At 42.1% G+C, this 19337-nt stretch overlaps 1 protein-coding gene across 5 annotated transcripts in view; it reads right to left on the reverse strand.

Annotated features, from left to right (window-relative positions):
- Positions 1-14421: 14421 nt before the first annotated feature.
- PTPRB (protein tyrosine phosphatase receptor type B) overlaps positions 14422-19337 on the reverse strand; it is a 66197-nt gene continuing 61281 nt past the window's right edge. For 3 of the 5 annotated variants that reach the window (XM_069857419.1, XM_069857399.1, XM_069857388.1), the window contains one exon: positions 14422-16272. In XM_069857419.1, coding sequence (XP_069713520.1) covers positions 16205-16272 — 68 coding nt within the window. In that variant the 3' untranslated portion in view covers positions 14422-16204. Of the gene's footprint in view, positions 19152-19337 lie in introns of all 5 variants that reach the window. The other 2 variants (XM_069857409.1, XM_069857428.1) reach the window with 2 other exon arrangements.

Below are 19337 nucleotides of genomic sequence, written 5' to 3' on the forward strand. Positions count from 1 at the left end.
CTTCGTATTTTGTAAACTTGTGCACATTGTGGACGTTGTGGTTCTCAATGATGAGGGTATCAGGGCAACTGGAGCTCATTCTGCACTCCCCTCCTTACTAGCTATGTGACTTTTGGAGAGTTCTGTGGTCCTAGTCCACATTGGGATAGCTGAAGGAAGCTAAGGAAGCGTATTTATGGAGGTAGGAACTTGATGCTTCCTGGCTAGTTATTCTGTATAAAAGATCTGATGAATGTTAGTTGCATATGTTCAAGCACTTCCAGTTCTGTGGATGAAAAATGCTAGTCACAAAAAAATTTTCCAGTTCTCTGTGTTAAACATCACCCCTCTGGACGTGCCTGTTGTCGGGCTCACATAGCACTGGGTATACTGGACAAAGAGAGTTTGTGAGCTTTCAGCGTGCTGGATGAAAGTTGGCTCCTGCAAATATTATGTTGTGAAGGACAGCATTTCATTTCACATTTCATGTCTCGCTGCCATGGCCTCACTTGCATCTCTGTGATTCTCACGCCTCAGCAAAATGCAGAGACGTCGCACACATATGTCCTGTTGGGGGGGTTGGTTACTGTATTTTTTTGTATGTATTACTTTTTCACGCTCTGTAAATCATAGAAAGCTGCCACTGCTGGGTAGTCTGGCCATCCGGGTAATATGATTTCAAATTCAGCTCCTCTATTTCATCTCAGTAACTTTTTACAGGTAAGGGGAATAACCCTGATTTTCTGCATGTATGCATCCTTTGTTTTCCCAAGGGAGAAGAAAATGCACAGTGACACAGATTCATCATGGATTTTTAAGGCAGTAGCTTGGGGCTCACAAATCCAGATTAACAAAATCCTCTCCAGCTTTGCTCTAGAAGCTTTTGTGACTGAATTGTGCAGCTGGTTCTCTGAGCAAAAGGCAAGAAGCTAATTGAGTTGATGCAGCTCACTTGATCAGCAGTCATATCTTTAAATGTGTTAGAAATGCAGTTTCCAAAGGCCTCTGGAAGTTGGTAATGGTACAAAGATAATATTAAATCATTTTGCAGAGAGATTAACATCCCAAGTTAAACATCTAAATTGTCATGCAAAGACAGGCAGCAAGTATCTCCCTAGCTTGGCAGTATGTGATGCTGAGGGAAAAAAAATAATCCTAAAATTCACTCTTCTGTCCCAGCCTGCACCTTGCTGATTTAGAAATGTCTTCCTAATCCCCACAGTTGATCGTGGTAGCTGGGGATTTCCTTCTAGCGGATTATTCACTGATTTCCCCATTGGTTTTGTGGCTTTCCAGTTTTCGCAGCGTATTCTCTGAAGCGTTTTTGCAGCCAGAGTGGCTGATTTTTCCAGAGGCATCTGCAGAGTTGACTTTCACATTTTATTCAATATTTATGTGCTATTGCTTAGAGGAATTTAGTTCTGTCGTGCTGTCTGCTGCTTCACTTCAGTAAGACGTGCCTTCTCTTTTCCTGTAGTGTAATTAAATCAATTTATTTATATAGTATCTTTCTCTGTTAGATTCTTAGACTCATTTTAAAACTTGAATTAATAGGAACAAAATTTTGGTTTTGCGTTTTTCCTGCCTTATATGTTTATATGTTGCCAGTAAAAGATGAGATTTCACAAGTTAGAAAATTTAGCACTGAATGAGGAGCTTAATTCAATGTCTGGAGCAGATGAGGGATGTCATGGGGGCATGCAGAGGCATTTTTAAAGATCATTACCTGTCATTTCTGGTGTAAACATAGTCACTTGACAGGGGTCTAGCACAGTCTGGATTTGAAGGGCTATTATCACTTGGGCTCTTCATGCACCTGCCACCTCAACTCAGCCCACTGATGCCCACCCCAGCCCCGGTGTTGCTGCCTGCAAGGTTTCCCCAGCTGCCCTCTGCTCCCGACCCTGGACTGTGGTGTAATCTGCACAGGAGCAGGGATGTCTACAGAGGGCATCAGGCATCTTGGCTCATTTCACTCGCTACATGAAAGGATCCATCAAGCGTGTGTTATCACGTCAGAGTCCAGCTGGGAAACGTGAAAGGGTAAAGACTGATTAATATTTAAAATTTTTTCATAGATAAGGTGTAGGGAGTAATTAAACTTGAGGAGGAGTCTGATGCAAGTTGCTAGGGGTTTAGACCTTACCTGAAAAATAAAAACTATTTTAAATTGTGTAGTTGACACCTGTGTGGGTCTGGTAAGACAGTGGGACAGTGGAGATTGCTTATTAACAGAAGGAACTTGATGTGCAAGCCTCTTCACTCAGCATTTCAAATACAGGGACTGCCTGCTGGAGCTATGTTTAGGCAAACTTTAGCCTAAATAGCCAAAAGTATTGTAAAGCCAAGAATAAACATGTGGAAGAAAAGACACCTAGAACAGTGTTTAATAATAAAATAAAAATACTCAGGCCCTGGCTTATGTTTAGGTAATCAGATGAAATGAAGCACAGCAGAATTCCTAATTGTGAAGCCTATTGTACCATGATCATATTTTCTTGCAGCGCCTGACAGAAATCCTGCAGCTGAAGTTATCAAAAAATCAGTTTATTTCTGTGTATGATTTTTTTATCAGCATGGAGCAGCTGCTATTCCTCCATTAACTTTCAATAAGAAACCAACCCCTTCCCTTTCTCACATCTTAAGAGGTTGCTGCACTGATCTGTCAAGCTACCAATCTTTGCTGCAGAAAGCATGAGTGGGAAAACTTCCGAGGGAATGTGTGTGCAATTAATCACACTGCCTTGTCCAGTTACAGACCCACTGAATGAACCAACCCCAAAATTTGATGATTGAGACGCTGTGCAATTTTCTTTCTGGTTTGATATGGCAACACGAACAATGCCATTGCTTGCACTGTGTTTAATTCACAGCTCTTTGGTAGTCTAGTGGTTTTAAGCATCGTATGCGAAAGAATCGATTTGCATGCACTGGATGCACGGCTGGAAATGAGGAATAAGAATAATCCATTGAATTCTATAGCTGTAATTTGGATGTAAAATTTTATTATAAAATACATTGGCATAGCTGTAAAATTAAAACTTCTATACAACATTTCCAAACAGTGCACAGTACCTACAGCAATCAGCCTGAAATATCTTTCCCAGAAATGCAGTAATCACCTTTGATATTGTGTTTTAAAAAAATAAATCTGCCTGTAATTTAGTTTAATGAGCTGATGCTATGTCAAACATTAACTTACACAGCATAACATTTTCATAACTTTTCAGATAACATAAGGTTTATCCCTTTATTCACATACCAATTGCCATTCACTAAAAGCAGTTGGAAAAAGTAAGTTCTTGTGTATAATCACTTGTTCAGCAACTGACAGCAACTGAGGGTTTCTGGACAAAATACTTGAACAATTTGGCCCCATGCAAGCTCAACTAAAAAAGAGATGTGAGTAGCTAACTCTCTGTTTCAAATCCCTTAAAGTGCTAACTTTTAGGCCAGATCCTTTCCCTTGCTGTGGGGTTAGGAGAAATCTAGAGTTCAGGTAAGAAGCAGTTTCAGATCACACCTGCCAGATCACGAGCCAGTGTTGAAGTCTGCGTCTTTTCAATAGACACACGTGGCTGCATTTCAGTTCAGGGCATTGCGATGCAAGAATGCAATTTCAATGCAAGAAACGCAGGCCCCTATGCTGAGGTTTGCGGAGGGGTGCCTGCAACTTGAATTTTGCAGATCAGCTGCTTTGAGCGGAGCCATAGCCCTTCTCCATTTGGCAGTAGGGCAGCTTTTCTCCAGCCCCTCTCTCTACTTGCAGCGCTCTGGTTTGGCTTTCGATACCCACGAGAGGCAGGGCAGAGTGGTGCCTACCCTGAACTCCGCTGCCAAGCCCGCCGAGGTTAGAGGCAGCATCATCTCCAGGATGTAATATTTGGCATTCATTGAAAACCCTGTGAGGGTGTAGGGCTGCGGGATGAGAACACATCCCCAAGCCATCGCTGAGAGTACTCCCACCTAAAGGCAAAAGTGAAATGCTGGAGGGGGCATGGTAACACCTGAAATCGTTTGTGGGACTAAAAGGGCTGAACTATCTTTTCCTGCACTATTCCTCTGAAGAATAATGTTTGAGATGATTAAAAATTAACCATGAAACCCTTGGGAAGGCTGTTTACAGACTAGTTTGGAAGGATCAAATATACATGAGTCAGTATGTCTAAATGGTGGGTAGCCTAGATCCTCACCATTTTTTTTTCTGAAAAATCATGAAAAATTAGTCTGATACTGAAGGAAAAAAAATAATATGGAAATTCCAGAGTTAGCTGGGGTTTCTTGCTTTTGATGGATTAATTCTCAATCCGTATCAAAAATATAGAGTGTATGCTATGAATCTGCAAGTGAATCACAGGCAGTAAATGGTTCTGGTTCATTAAAAGCAAATAGTGTCCTGTGAACTTTGCTGCTTTTTTACAGCCAAACTGGACTCTAATGGAGACGTATACGAGAAGCAATACAATACAGGTGGAATTTAAATAATGTCTCGAGATCTTATTTAAAAAATTAATATAGAGCAGACTGGCAACAAGCGAGGGAAGATTGAAAATGGGCTGCAGAACTGTCAACACAAAGCAATAATGTACAGTGAGATACTGAGCGCAGGTGTGGGGTGAGGTGTCTCGGTAGCTTTATTCATAATATGAAATGGCAAGGTAAAGGGCAAATTAATTGAATTTTTTAAAATATGCAGGAGCAGGAGGTTTGCAACCTCCAGTTTGATGGGCAGATGATTCAACCACAAATATAAGGAGCTGAGAATATTAGCAGAAGAATAAAATGTCTTTTCTGTTTCTGAAAAATGCAAGGTAATAAATGAGGACTGGAGGAACAGAACAAATATAACATCTGGAAACATCTTGGCAGGCAAGGCTAAAGTCTTCACATAGATACTAGACAGCACATTTGGTGTGATTGGTGATAGCTAACCCCAGCTTTGATGGCATTTATCTTGTGCCTCAGGCTGAATCCATACCCTTTTCTCCAGTAGCTAGCACTTAGAGACTTCTAGGGTGGATATGGGGGTACCACAATGGGGGTTTTTAACCTGTTTTAGCCTATTTTTTTAACCTGTTTGTCTCATAGCAAAGTGTATTTCCCATGCTTTTTAAATTGGAAATACTGGGAAGTTTAGATCAGTGTTGGATGGGATTTTTGCAGCAATTCAGGCAGTTTCTGGTGCCTGAGACTACATGATGAGACAGCACGTCAGAACCATCACACTGATTTTTTTTTTCCAAAAGTCAGTGTGTTCCTGCTGCAAATCCGTGGATGGCCACAGAACCCCTATCCATCCTCTTCCCCAGGGGAAGGAGTTTGCACAACTGGGTCCAGCAGGCAGCGGCACGGTATCACCAACAGTATGGTTGATCTCCTCGGGGCTGAACATCTCAAAATTCACTGGTGTCGATGCCGAGGAGTTTGGAACTATGCTGTTTGGGTGTTTTTTTTGTCCAAAGGTATTTTGGGCACAAAACATAGTAATGCACGCAAGTAACCTGTTTTCCTCACTTATAGGAAATGTGTGTGTACCCAAGGAGTTCTCGCTGTGCAAAGTGAGTAAAATTAATGAAGGTTTAGGCAAAACTCAATATTTTTAATCAGTTTTTAATGATCTACTGTTCAAATTATGTCTTAACCTATCTTGAAACTTTGTGGGAATGATTTATTTTCGTATATAATACCTGTACAGATTTGCAGCCCATTTATAGCAACAGGGCAGCTAATGTATGGCTGCATACTGGAAGTTCATTGCAATGTTAACTGTGCCTCCAAGTAAAAGGGGTTGGGAATTATTCCTTCCTTTTACCCTGCTTGTAGAATGACACATATTTTTTGATTTCAGTCTGTTGCTTCCTTCTTAAACACCCATTCTCCAGGCACACACATACATGCGTATTGTGCAGTAAAGGTTTACCAAACTCATCATTATTCTGTATTCATGCACACTGAGCTCTGTCTCTCAATAATTAGCTTTATAATGACTGAAGACATTCTGTACCAACTTGCATTCCTCCTCGTTTTATTGTTTCTCTCTCACTCCTGTCTAATGCTTCATATGTTGCATTTTGAAGATTGCTTTTATTGATAGCCAAAACAAAAAGGCAAAATAAAAGTGAAAAGCCAAATTGATTACTTTTATATTTATTTTGCAAAGACATATTAAATGAACCTTTTTTTTTGTTTGACGTACATTCTGTGCTTTGCTAAATAACCTTGAAGACTGTATTGCCAAGCCAAACATCGCTATTAGCAATACTCATAATGTAGATCAAAAATGTTTAGATAATTTGGCCCTCTGCATTTAAACAGTACCTAGTATCCCCTACGAAATGCGAAAAAAACATGTGAAAAGTGCTGTAGCTTTTCTGACAATTATGTGTTTGCTTCCTCTTTCAAGGGACTACATTTATGGCTAGTGGGTGAGGAAGAAGAGGGCTGGCAGCACTGTTGTTTTTCATAGCATCTTTCAAACATGAATTTTAATTAGGCCATAGGTCTCCTCATAACCCTGGAAAGTGAGATCTTTTACAGGCAGCTGAACTGCTGCCTGCAGAGGTTAGCTGTTATGCACAAGGTTGGACAGTGAAACAAACAGACATGAAATGCAGGGATCTTGGTTCCTGAGTCCCTACCCCAGCTGCTAGACCAGTTCCTCCTGTTTTGCTTAAAACACCCGCAGGAAGATGCAGGTTTTCTGATGGGATTCAGCATTTCTGCACATCAGCAACCCCATTAAGAGCTAATAATGTTCCAGGGGAGCCAGCTTTGCAGATCAGCATGTGTGATTGCAAGTGACAGTGCTCGCTTCTGCTTCCACCGCAAGCACTGGATGCAAGTTTAGTGATAAAGTAGTCATTCGCTAGCAGGGGATTTTACTCCCACATCTGTGGGAAGGGAGACAGCTTTTTCTTCCTTCCCTCCATCCTCAGTTCCTTTGCCCCTTACTGTTCCTCTGAACAATGCCCTCGCAGTCTTAGCTGATTTGCTTTGAACTGCAGGCACTGCGTAACTCATGCTTTTTCCTGTTATTCTTTCCCTAAACATCTGCCATTATTTATACAGACAGTTTAAAGTCTTTATGTTCAGTTTATTAGTCTTTCTGAGAATTACCTCCAGTTTTGTATGGAAATATACTCAGCGGTGGAAACAGCTGCCAACCACAAGGCTCCCCTAACTCCTGTCCTGCTGGTTTTCATTACAACAAGGCAATCTCCAGCATTATTTCAGAGGGTGGGATTTGATAACTCTGCCATTTTCCTGGAAAGAGCCAGCAGCCCCATCCAACACAAGCTAGCACAATCTCTTTTACCATCTAAGTTTTGAGTGAAGACATTTTTAATGCTGATCCAGAAGCAGATACCATTGGCAAATCCCTTTCCTTGGCTATGTCAGCAGAAAAGCTCCTTTTCTCCCTCTCCGCTGGGTGTGCAGTGGCCAGGAGGCAGCAGTGGGCTCCCATCATGTGATGCTTTTGAAGCAGGACTGGGACACAATGTTCTTGCTGCCAGCAGCCACAGCACCTGGCCCATGCCCAGCCCATGCCCCCTGTAGAGTTCATACTGTGGTCTTAAATGTAAGGAAGGCAGTGGGAGAACGGGCTTAGTGCTTCATGTTGATTAATTAACAATCTGCTCTTTTTTGTGTCATTCCCCCTTACTTTTCAGACTACTGCTAGGCTAAACCACTTGCTTCACGAACCTGTGTTGCCCAAACCCCATATTTCCTACTACTGACATTTACCAGGAATCACTGTTAGACCACATGACCTCGTGTGGTAAATTAGACCAGCCACAATGCTCAGGGAAAAGCTTGATTTTAATACTTAATTGTGAATATCAAGTTGGAGGTTCGAGGGCCATTCATTTTTTTCTGGTTAAAGGGCATTCCTCAAGCAGCCTTTGAAGTTCAATTACTTCAAGGTCCATATACCACTCGACTCTGTCTGTGTCTCTTCTGTAAGGTTTAAAATGCACCACTGTTTTCTATAGCATCTTGCATGCCATCTGTTTTCCGAATCACTTTCCTCAGCTGTATAATTTAATTAGTGAGATAAGAGCTAGAGGGGGGAGGATATGGAGATGTAGGTAGAGAAATTTGTTTGTGAAGTCTCTGAACCCAGTTCTCCCTTTCAGTATGCAGGTACTAGAAGACAAAAGGTGGCATTTCAGGAGCAAATGAGACCTGGTCACACTGACACAACCCTCATCCTGCATCTCCCTGGAGCACCATGCTGTGCTTTCATGCACTTGGCATAACACAGGGCACAAACTAATACAGATTCTCCTGCTGTCCAGAGTGTTTTTTTCCCTTCCTCTGGTCCCCTCTTCTTTGAGGCTGGTTACCAGCCATCAGTCATACTCACATGTATTGAAAAGCCAGTGTTAGACCCACTTTTTCAAACCCTTCATTCTTGTTCCTCACTGAGATAGGTGGCAGGCTAGGGACTGAACTGGGTTGGAGTCTCGTTTACTGGGGGCAGCCTGGTGGGACCCGTGAGGGGCAGATCAAGCTCTGCCAGACCAGGTGGGCTAAGGGAGCAGAGAAAGGTCTGAGGAGTAAAAAAAAAAAAACCATGTCTAACAACCCTGCCAGCCAGAGGTTGCATAGAAACCTCAGACTTTCTCTCCTGGAACAGACTAGGGAGATTAAAAATAGCCATTTGTTTTTTGTTGATGACAAGGTAATTTTAACACAGATCACTTCCCCAGTCTGTTGCACTGAGTGGCAACGAGCAGAGAGATGTGGGAACAAGTGGGCGGCACAGGGGCCGGAAAGGAGGAGGGGGGCAAGAGCTGCTTCCTCAGGGACAGCAGCAGCTCACACAGACAATTCCCGTGAAGGTTTTCCCTGCTGAGGCTAAGTAAGGAAGGAGTGGGTCCCACTGTGGCAAGGTGCATGTGCTCCTGCTTGCACTGCATAATCTGTCCCACCCCCACCAACTCAATCACACCATGTGGTCCTTCACAGGCTTTTCTTTCATCTGGTCTCTGGCAGTGTGTTGGGTAGAAAAGGGTGATTAAATAAAAGACGTCATCACAAATTTGGTGGAGGTCTTTGGTGGCTTTACCCTTCTTCCTAGCTGCCTTTCCACCCCAGCATGGATGTATATGGATTTTTCCCTACTGAAATGAATGTCTTCCCTACACAAGAGAAGTAGAAATTCACTCACTGTATTTTCTGTCTTTTCCCCTTTTCTCCTGATGGACCCAGTGCAACAAAATGTTTAGGTCTAATCCCACCAGAACAAACAGAAATCCATGCTCAAGACATCTGCCAAGCCAAGGATCTGAAATTTTCATACCTGCCCTGGTAGGTAGGAAACCACATCAAACCACAACATGCTTGACGCCTGCTCTTCCTTTTGTTTTCTCCCTCCTCCATTTTTTGCCATAGAAACTCTGGGCACCTTAAAGGCAAGATTTCGGCCACCCTGGGAACTGCTGGAGGGGCTGAGGGAGTTGCTTGTTCACCAGAATGTTTACAGAAAATTTGTCACAGCCTGGCCAAATCTAATTGGCGTGATAAGTAAGAAACAGGCTGCTTAGATATTTTTAGTGCTCTCCAACCTTTCTAGCACAGATCTGTAGGACATCAGTTAATTCTAGTTGTCTACCAGTTTGTTCTCTCAAAGTTGAATAATTACAAATAATTTAGCTCCAGGTGTCTTTTAGACCCAGTGATAAGATAACAGGATGTTGGCATTTACCATGTGTGGTGTCTTGAGAATGTATTTTCTGATCTGTTTGATACTTTGGTCATTATATACCTCTTTATTGCCTTTGCAAGTACCCATCTTTTTCTCCTAGTGGTTTCATTACTGCTTCTTCAGGCATTGACAGGCAGGAGAAATGCATCCAATTAACACATGGACCTTTCTGTACCTGTCCTTTATTTGCATAACATTTTCTTCCTTAGTCAAGCTGTGTGGAGCATTCTGATCACCTTCACTTTTCTTTCTGCATCCAATAATTTTTACTCTGTGTTTTTACAGTGCAGTGCAGCTCACACTAAATCTGTTTGGGTAGCTTTACTATGTGCCATCTTGACTGTGTTTGATTTTCCAGAAAGTTTGGACTTTCTTATTTGTAATGCCAGTAGTATCTTTTTTAATTTCAGGATTCTTTACTCTCTGTGGGATGGAAAACAAAATTGAAGGGCCTCATTTCTGTGCTGGCTGTGCTAGAGCCTCAAACTTGATCTGGGCAAAAAGCAGACACATTTGTCTCCTGTATCCAATGGAGCGGGAGAGACCTTGGGATTATAGTGGGAACAGATAATTTTTAAAACTTCTAATAGTAAGATTGCAATATGAAAATTATTTTCCTAACTTTGCATCTTGTGGCAATGCAAATGAATGGATTTGGGATATATTTCCATCCCTATTGGCGTATCTTTGTGTATCTATGCCAAGGACAAGGAGAATTTCTAAAGGAGATATATAATATATTCCCTGCTGATTCCATCATTCTTGCAAACCGATGCAGGAATCTAGTTGCTAGTGTCCTGTGGGGCTACCCAATGGGGTTATTTTCCTCTCTGAAGAGCACTATGGCACTGTTTTCCCCCAGCATTTTGCTCCTCTGATGATTAGTGGAGACATTTCAGCTGCATATCCTCACAAGTTGCAGACCTAGAAAAGAAACTGTACTAATGTAAAAACTGGGCTTGTGTTTTATTTAGACAGACTTCTCAGTGAGCCTCCAAAGGGCATTGCTTCAAGTCAGGGCTTTATTCTGAAAACATGGAGTGGCTCCTGCAGAGCTGCGAGGGTCTGAAGATCCCAAGGAGGCCCCAGGACCACCTCCATTGTGCAGGGTGAAGATGCTCAACCTCTACTCCATCCCCAAATGTGACCAGGGTATAAGGATAGTAACCAGTTCATTTAAGCCCATTTAAGCCCATGGATGTCTACATTAGGCATTACAGATGTCTGTTTAGATGACTGCTTTGACAATCTAAGTTTTCTGTGTATGTAATGAAACACAGACACTTCTGGAATATGGTTCTTCCAAACCCTTTTGGCTGCCTAGGGATAAGCAGTCTTAACGGCAGTCTGGGATGATTATCTCAGACAGACCTCTTTCTGCTGGAAATGTTTGTGTGTTTTCAGATGGAAACACTCCTAGAATTCATTCTTTCTCCATGAGCTCCTCCACAAGATACTTCAGACCTGAGATACCAGAGGTGACTGCCACAACTTGTTTGAGGAGATGGAGGGAGCCAGGGCTGGGCAGTGGCTTAGTCTGTGCCTCTTGAGCGCAGCCTGTATTTAACACACGAAACTCAATGGTATCTAGGTACTTGGCTCCCATAGCCAAGGGAGAAAGTGATTGTGTCTGAGCTGATGAGAATGCTACAGCTTTTCTAGAAGTGAAGACAAGGACTTACTGAATGTACATTTTTCTCCACAAGGAGGAAAGAACAAAGAAAAATTTATGCATCCAATAACCCACCAAAAGGTTTTTATGGAGGAGGTGTTACATTAGACTGATCATCAACTTTCTTCTCTCCAGGTTTTGGACCTATGCAGGAGGGCACACTTGGGCATTGCTCAGTAAAACACATCTAGTTTTAAAGCCTGCTGCAAACCAGCCCAGCTGAGACAAGTAGGTAGAAAAAGCATTCGTTAGAGCTGGTGTGTGAAACAGGGCTGCCAGGAGACAAGTTCCCCTAGGAAGGGGGTCACTCAGCTCATCCCTTCATGCCTGTGTCTTGTCTTTTAGAGAGGATAGTGCCTCCCCCTGACCTATGAGTGAAGGTCTGTGGGGGCAGAAATACCTGGTTTCATGCCCCTTCTTGTCCTGAGAAGATTCAAATTGCAAGTCTCAGGTGGCACCTGATGACCAGGCTGTGTGGCCTCATCACTGCGGGGAGACCAGGAAAACTCTGCCTTTATCCTCAGCAGCTGCTCCAGCTGCTCTCCACCATTCATTTGGCACATAAGCAGGCCTGGGTGCTTGAATACCAAAGACAGGCAAGGACACAGCGTGTAACTTGGCAGGGACTTTGGCATGAGAATGAGGAAGGTCATGTACAAAATTGTCTGGCCCAGCTGCTGCAGCACTTGCCAGCGAAGCTCGGTGCCTGGCATTCAGCTGCTGTGTGAGGCCATGGCTGTCACGCTCTTGGCCTGGCTCTTGGCAGTGCGCTCATGCTCTTGGCCCCTGAGCCTGGGAGGAAGGTACATGGAGGACCAGTGAGGTGGGATGGTCAGCAAGTCCCCACCGTGTGCCTCTTCAGTCACACCCGGTGCTATTGCCCCATAGCTCAGTGATGGAAGGTCTCAGCACGTAGAGAGGAACCGTGGGGGTGCCGAGACTCAGCTCGGCTTCCCAATGGTTTCCTCACTCCAGAAGCTCTGCGCACCCATCTGGGGTATCTCTGGGGGCCAGGACACAATCCCGCCATCCTTTCCAGCTGTGAATTTGGGTGATGGCCCTCAGGGATTTTAGCAGCTTTTGGGTTTCCCTGGACCTCTGCAGTGGCAAAGCTGTAGGTGCTAAGGTGATGTTTTGCCTGGAGACTTAAATACTTTGAGGTCTGCAAAAAGCTTTGCTGTCTTGGTCGTTGGTGCCTCCATGCCTGTGAGGTGCCCCTTGACTACTCCAAGCCTCTGGGAGCAGGGACCACCCTTCATCCCAAGCAAAGCCACTTGTTGTGGCAAGGTTTCACATGACACGAATGACAGTTAGCATTGAACTTGGACATAAAGAGGACATCAGATACCTGCAGGAACTAGAGCTCAAAAAGCATGAGGCACACATGCCTACTTGTGCAGATACAAGCAGGAATGAAGTCCCTGCGGCTGTTTGTGCCTGAAAACTCTCAAATGCTGACACTGCTGGGTCCCGCTTTCCCCTGCTTGCTCCTGGAAGCACACACCCAGGGGGACTGTGTGCCCAGCAAGCAGAGGTAGCATTCACAGCCGCTGGATGAGGAAAACCACCAGATCAAGCTAAAGGGGTGGTCACAGGTGGTTCAGTGACTGATACAGACTGCTGCCTCCTGGCCTGGCCTGGCAGTTGGGCAGCCACGCATGGCTGGTCAGCAGCTGCTGCAAGGCTCATCTCACAGCCCCATGCATCACCACCATCACCACTGGCCCTCAGAACAGGAAAAGTGGCCCTGCGTTTTGCAACTCCTCCAACATGCTGCATTTACCAAAAATTAATTGGAATTCTGGGGTTTGTTTTTTTTTTTTTCTTTCATTCCTTTTTTGATGTTGTGTGGGTTTTCTTGACAGGTCAGGACTGATATTGTACCTGAGTGATGTGCAAAGGCTTGGTTAGTAACACTTGAAATTTTCACTTGTAGTATTTGCTGACATACTGATATTGCCACATCACGCCTGCCACGTCTCACACCAGCATCTATTTCTAGGTTAGGAAACCAACTGATAGTGAAGACTGGGACTGGCAGAAAAAGGATATTGTTATCTAACACTGCTCTAGGAAATGACTTAACAGACAAAACAGCCAGCTTGCAGCTTTGCAGCCCAGATGAAAAATCAGGTCCAAAGTTAAAAACTTGATTCTGGCAATACTTTAACAGGAACCAACCACTATGTTCATGCCAAACTAGAAGAGATCCTCTGTGTTTCAGTTTCCTTGCTGCACCTTGTTTAAACATTCTTATTTCTTCTTCTCTGCAATGCTGGCCATGTTTCTTCTGTGTGGAGGTATTAACTGTACATTATTTTATCTTTACTACTGGCTCTTTTGTGTCTACACTGTCTTCAGGACAGAGTATAGCTCAGAGGTAAGCTTTTCTATAACAAAGAGAAAATCTAACATCTCCTTCAGCCTTCAATACACAGACCTTCAGCAAGCAGCTCACAGTATAAAATATAAGCTAATAAATCTTTCTTCCTTTTAAATAAACCAAATTAATTTGTCCTAAACACTTCTGATGACAAATAAGGAATAACTGAGACACAGTGTTGGCAAGAAGCACACTGCTGCCAAGCACCCTGAACCCACAAGAATGCTAATGTTTTTTAAGCATTGTGGAGAGCAGGAGAAGAAATATATTTGTTAAAAAGCATGGTTCACATCCTTGGGTGGTAGGCAGTAATGGAGCTCCAGTGTGGTGTTAATTGGTACAACTGCCTGGCAAAATGTCTCTAAAATAACAGACGCTCAAGTTAAATATGCACTGCTGTTTCAAATACCCATCATACAGCCCAGACAGTATTTGGTTTATTAAAGGGGGAGGGCAGAGCACCAAGGAGGTAAAGGGAACAAGGGTATCTTTCCGCATGGGCACTAATCTGGCCAGCAGGCAACAGCAGAGCCCTCTTTCCCCCAGCAGGCTGAGGCTTCTGATGAATTTAATGTTCTCTGAAGACGATCTCACTTGAAATCAAACTCACTTATGACCTTTTCTCTGAGCAGCAGGACAACAAAATCTATAATGCAAAGGCATTCAAAATGAAGATGAGGACGTGATTTTTTTAAATGTATGTTTTATTCATGAACTGTTTATAAAAATGTGTAAAATGCACTCAAATATATTTGATTTGTTGACTGTAGCTAGAAATATAAAAATATACTTAACAAATGCATAAATTAAATTGACAATAGTGGCACAATTCTGTGTTCACCCAGTGTTTGTTAGGAACACAAATATAAGTAATTATATAGCATATCAGAATGGAATATGTGCTGAAGATGTTTCTCAGACACTTTACTCCGGGCACTGGCAAAGAATTTATGGCTCGGCAAAATCCAAAATCGTGGATGTTTTCACTATAACATACCACCCTGCTGTAAAGCGATATATATTTACCTACCTGACGCTACTTACAGTATTTCTTTAGCTTTCAAATAAACCAAGACACAAGCAAATCATCATGCATATCAATCTAACAGCATCACTGACACTGTACATGCCCAAATTCCACAGTATTTGCTAAATTTAACTGGGCCCTAGTCTCCAGTATTTCCTGCCAGTCTTAAAAATCAAATCCCAGTCTGAACTAGCTGTTGATCTGTGTGGTCACTGATAACAGACCATTTTGCTTTGGCTATAGTGGTGCTACCAACAGGTAAGGAGTTTGACTTTATCTGCCTGAGGGCTTGGGGTCCACAGTGAGCTGCCTAAGCACGGAAGGCGCACACTCCTCTTCTAAGTTGCAGCCTCCTGGGACCACAGGTCCCAGAGCTCACAGCTCCAGAGCCTGTGACAGGACCATCAGGGGAGTAGCTGTCATTTTATATTGCATTATATTCACATAAACCGCATATCTGTAATACTGAAGGAAATCTGAATAAAAGTAAGCACCTGGTGTGCCACTCCTTGGTAGCAAAGCTGTGGCTACGATAGGCTGCATTTCTGAACATCCGATGTACTTCTCCGACCTGTGACCCTGCCAGAAGATGCTAATACAGTGATTAGATGGTTATTGTTCTTATCCCCCAAGCCCAAATATTAACTTCCAGGATAAGGAGCACAGCTAAGTGCTCAGGTACTCCTGCCTGTCAAATACTATTTAATTTCTTGCTTTCAAAGTCAAAGCGTAGATAACCATATATAATACATAATATAAACTTAAGCTCAAACATTTTCTTTTCTCTGTTCTACAACTGAAAGGAAATTTATAGTATATCATGGCATAAAATAATATTTCTGGCAAATTTAGGCACATACATAAGCTGTATAAATAACTATAGCAGCAGAGAAAAACGTATAAAGTTGCACTTTTATGACATCTTCACAGTATGCCTATTTCTTTCACCCACTTTTGTGTTCCATTAGTAACAAAAATATCATTTATCAACTCCAGCTATGCAAAATCTCTTTTTTTTTCTTTTTCTTTTTTTCCTACAATCGGTAGTGGATCTTGTAATCGTATTGCACAGATTAAAAAAACATTTATTACAATTCTTTCATTATTAAATAACTTTCAATAAAAATTTTGAATTAGTCTAAAAGCCCGACCCTGTAAGTGCTTCAGAAGAGGAATGATATTCTTCAGGCAAGCATTTCAGTTGACTTTCATGGAAGTATTCAGGTAGCTTTGTGAACAATGCAGAGATTCACAGGACTGGGCTCCAAGTGTGCAAATCTTAGCTTATGGATCAGCGACGACACTAGCCTTACTCTATAACATTATTATTGGGAAACATCAAGAAGGGAATTCTGAACATCATTCATGGACATTCAGTGAGAAACATCCTCTTCAGCAGAGGACGTCTTTTTCCTTCAGAGCTCTCTTTGTTCAGTACATTGGCTCCTTCAAGTTCATTCTTGTTACATTAACAATCTCCCATCGGTCCTGTTCTTCAGCTTAGAGGCACAGTAAATATAATTAATTATACTGATAAGAAGGTGTCTCATTGAAAAAATGCTACATAGATACTTTTTACTTATTCTCAGTGGATTTACACTGGTTTCATATCACTAGAACTGGCTAGAGAGCAGAATCAGAGCAGTAATGTGTGTGTGTAGTCTCACATGCCATGTGGCCAGGCAGAGATGTAAAGCTGCTCAAAAGCATTGTGCCAGAGTGTTTAAGGTCACCTGTCATGTTATTAAGTGATGAGGAGGAAAAGGCTTATGGACTGTGTTCGTTATTAGCTGAGAGAAAAGATGAAAACAGCTGTCTGCTACAACATTGTCATTTTGGGTGAAGATTTCTGAACTATACATATACAGGAAGGAGCTGAGAATCAGTGTTAAAGGAAAGCAGAACGATGTGTGTCTTTCTGAATATGATGAACAATGTGCCTACATAGTACACAATCAGACTTTTGCCCTCAGATCATATATTATTGAATGAGTTCCATTTCCCTCAGCATAAAAAACGGCACAGTAATGTATAGTGTGAGATAATTTATAGGGTACATTTGGTACATCTTCACAGTGTAATTGTGCTGCTGGTAACTAACATGGTGATCTTCATTCCTCAGCTACCGCTGCAAAAAGAAAGGACTATATGCAGCGCACGTAACACAATGGCAATTTTCATGATGCCATAAGTTCACATGTTATTAGCAAGGTCAATAATTGATCTAAAGCTGTCATGCTTGTTTGTCCTTGCTTGCTAACCTACAATCTATCTAGCAAAGGAAATAGAGAAAAAAAAGACCTGCAGAAAAATTGCACATTTCTCTGTGGTTTTGCTTAGATTTAACTCTGTGAAAATGGCTTCCACTATAACACTAGTTCCCTCCTTCTTCAGGTCACACTAAGGGTGGTGAATCTTGAGGTGTGTGAGGGGCAAAAGAGGATGTACAAGAGAAGTGAGCAGCATTTTCATAGAGAGACACCTAAAAGGTTAACCAAGCTTACATGTTCTGAGCAGCTGTGAAAGCTGATACGAAGGGTGGCTTCTAAGGCACACGAGGATATTGGGTCAAGAAAGGATCAGAGTCCAGATGGACTATGAAGTTGTTTTTTAATCCCTAGGAAAACCAGAGTGACACAGATGTGCATACACCTGCTGGTTATGCTTTGGAACAACTTAAGAAAACTATGTCAGAGCTGCCTTGCAGAATTTTTTAGCCATTGTCAGGCAGGTGTTCCTACCACAAGGAGAGTATGGCTCCAATAAGTCATGGTGAAATCACAGCAGTTCCTCACTTATGCACTTAGGAATATTGTCTGGTCCTCTGGAGGCCTTCAGAAATATTTATTTATCTCCAAAATAATAGTGGAATTTAGGCACTTGTCTTCAGCAGCAGGCTAAGCTTTCATTAGGTAAAGTATGGGTAGATGGATAAAAGAAGAGCTGTGCATAGCCACTTCTCTATTTGTCTGAAGAGCATTTTATAAAGACAAAGAATAGCTGAACAGAATGTTTAAATCAGACCCTTGAATAAGAAGAATCTTTGCAGAGGAGAGAGGATGTGCCTAATCCGCTTGGCTGGGCAGGATACCTAGTGAGTGCTTTTTGATTGTACTTCTTGCTAATCACTAAATTCTTTGAGTCATCCTATGATTAGCACAGACCTACCAGCCTACGTCTTCTGGTTTACTGATGAGCCTTTTTCTATTCCAGCTGCCCTTGTGGTGCTGACAGCAGTCAACATCTAAATGGAAGAGTCTTTCTATGCAGCCATGCTGGGGCCATACTTTCCCTTTGTGAAAGCAAGTGGCATTTGAAGGAGACCAACACTTATGCCAAAGCAGCTATGCTGCAAGCAGCTTAAGAATGAAGCCACTTGTGTAAACTGTGGGATTTATACCTTCGTGTATCTTCACTGCGATATGTTTATAATCTCGCTACTTTTTTAGCAGTCATGGTACAGCATTGTTTCTAATGAGCTATGGAAGTTGCCAGACATCACATCCTTACAGGACTGTTAATATGAATGTGTGAGGCGTTTCCTTGAATGCCTTTCTTATTTTATTGTAGGCAAGTGAAAATACACAGACACAGGCTGTGGTCTGATTCTGCTCTCTTAAACCAGTGTAAAGAAACCAGAATGTGACCTGTCTCCCCTCAAAGCATGTGTGTAGGGGAAAGGTCTACTAGACTTCACTGCAGCTTATGTTGTTTGATATTTTTTTACTATGTCACATTAGACTGAAAGAGTTGCTTCTAGTGAGATGAACCCTGTTATGCTTGGCTGTTAATGAGTTCTATAAAAGGTATGCCATTGTGTAATGGGTTATACCCATTTATGTCAGATCAAAAGCACTAAGTTTAAAGTGTAGGGTAGCATTGTAATTCCTATACACGACTACTGTTCCCTTGCTCAATAGTAGCTTATTTCATCTCACAAACAGTGAATTAGTTAAAAAAAAAAGAGGTTCTCCTTATAGGATTTTTCCTGTGTGTTACATGCCAATATTGCCCTAAACACAGCAGCCCTGTTAGCCATACAATTTAAAATAGTTTATGCAGAACAGTTCATAAAAACTGTGATAAGAAAAAAATAGTATTATCTGAAGCTTAATATTAATATAAACAATATAGAAAAAATACATATTTACATAATGCCAAAATACAATTATATACATTAATATCTATTACACTTAAATTATATCTTTTAAAAAAATCACCAGACCAATAAATTATACACAGTCTCAACAGAAAGGTCTGGCACCTTTCTAGTGCATGAAATACATACATAAAAAAACCCAGACAAACCACCTAGTTAACAAATGTGGTCACAAAAGCAGTTGTCTGTAACATTCTTAGTGCCTTGAATAAACAGCATCTGAAAGCAAGGAAAATTGAGATTAGAAAAAAATAAAATAACCCAGGCGGCTTTGCGTTCAACTCTGCCAGCTGACTGCCATGCTCTGAAAGGTGGTTGTGTGGCAGCAGCACCGGCTGCTGACTGATCTGATAGCTAAAGAGCAGATCCCACCTTTGCTTCTGCTAGCACTCCCAACTTGTGGAA

Source organism: Phaenicophaeus curvirostris, chromosome 1, assembly GCF_032191515.1.
Source record: "Phaenicophaeus curvirostris isolate KB17595 chromosome 1, BPBGC_Pcur_1.0, whole genome shotgun sequence".
Classification (NCBI taxonomy): Eukaryota; Metazoa; Chordata; class Aves; order Cuculiformes; family Cuculidae; genus Phaenicophaeus; species Phaenicophaeus curvirostris.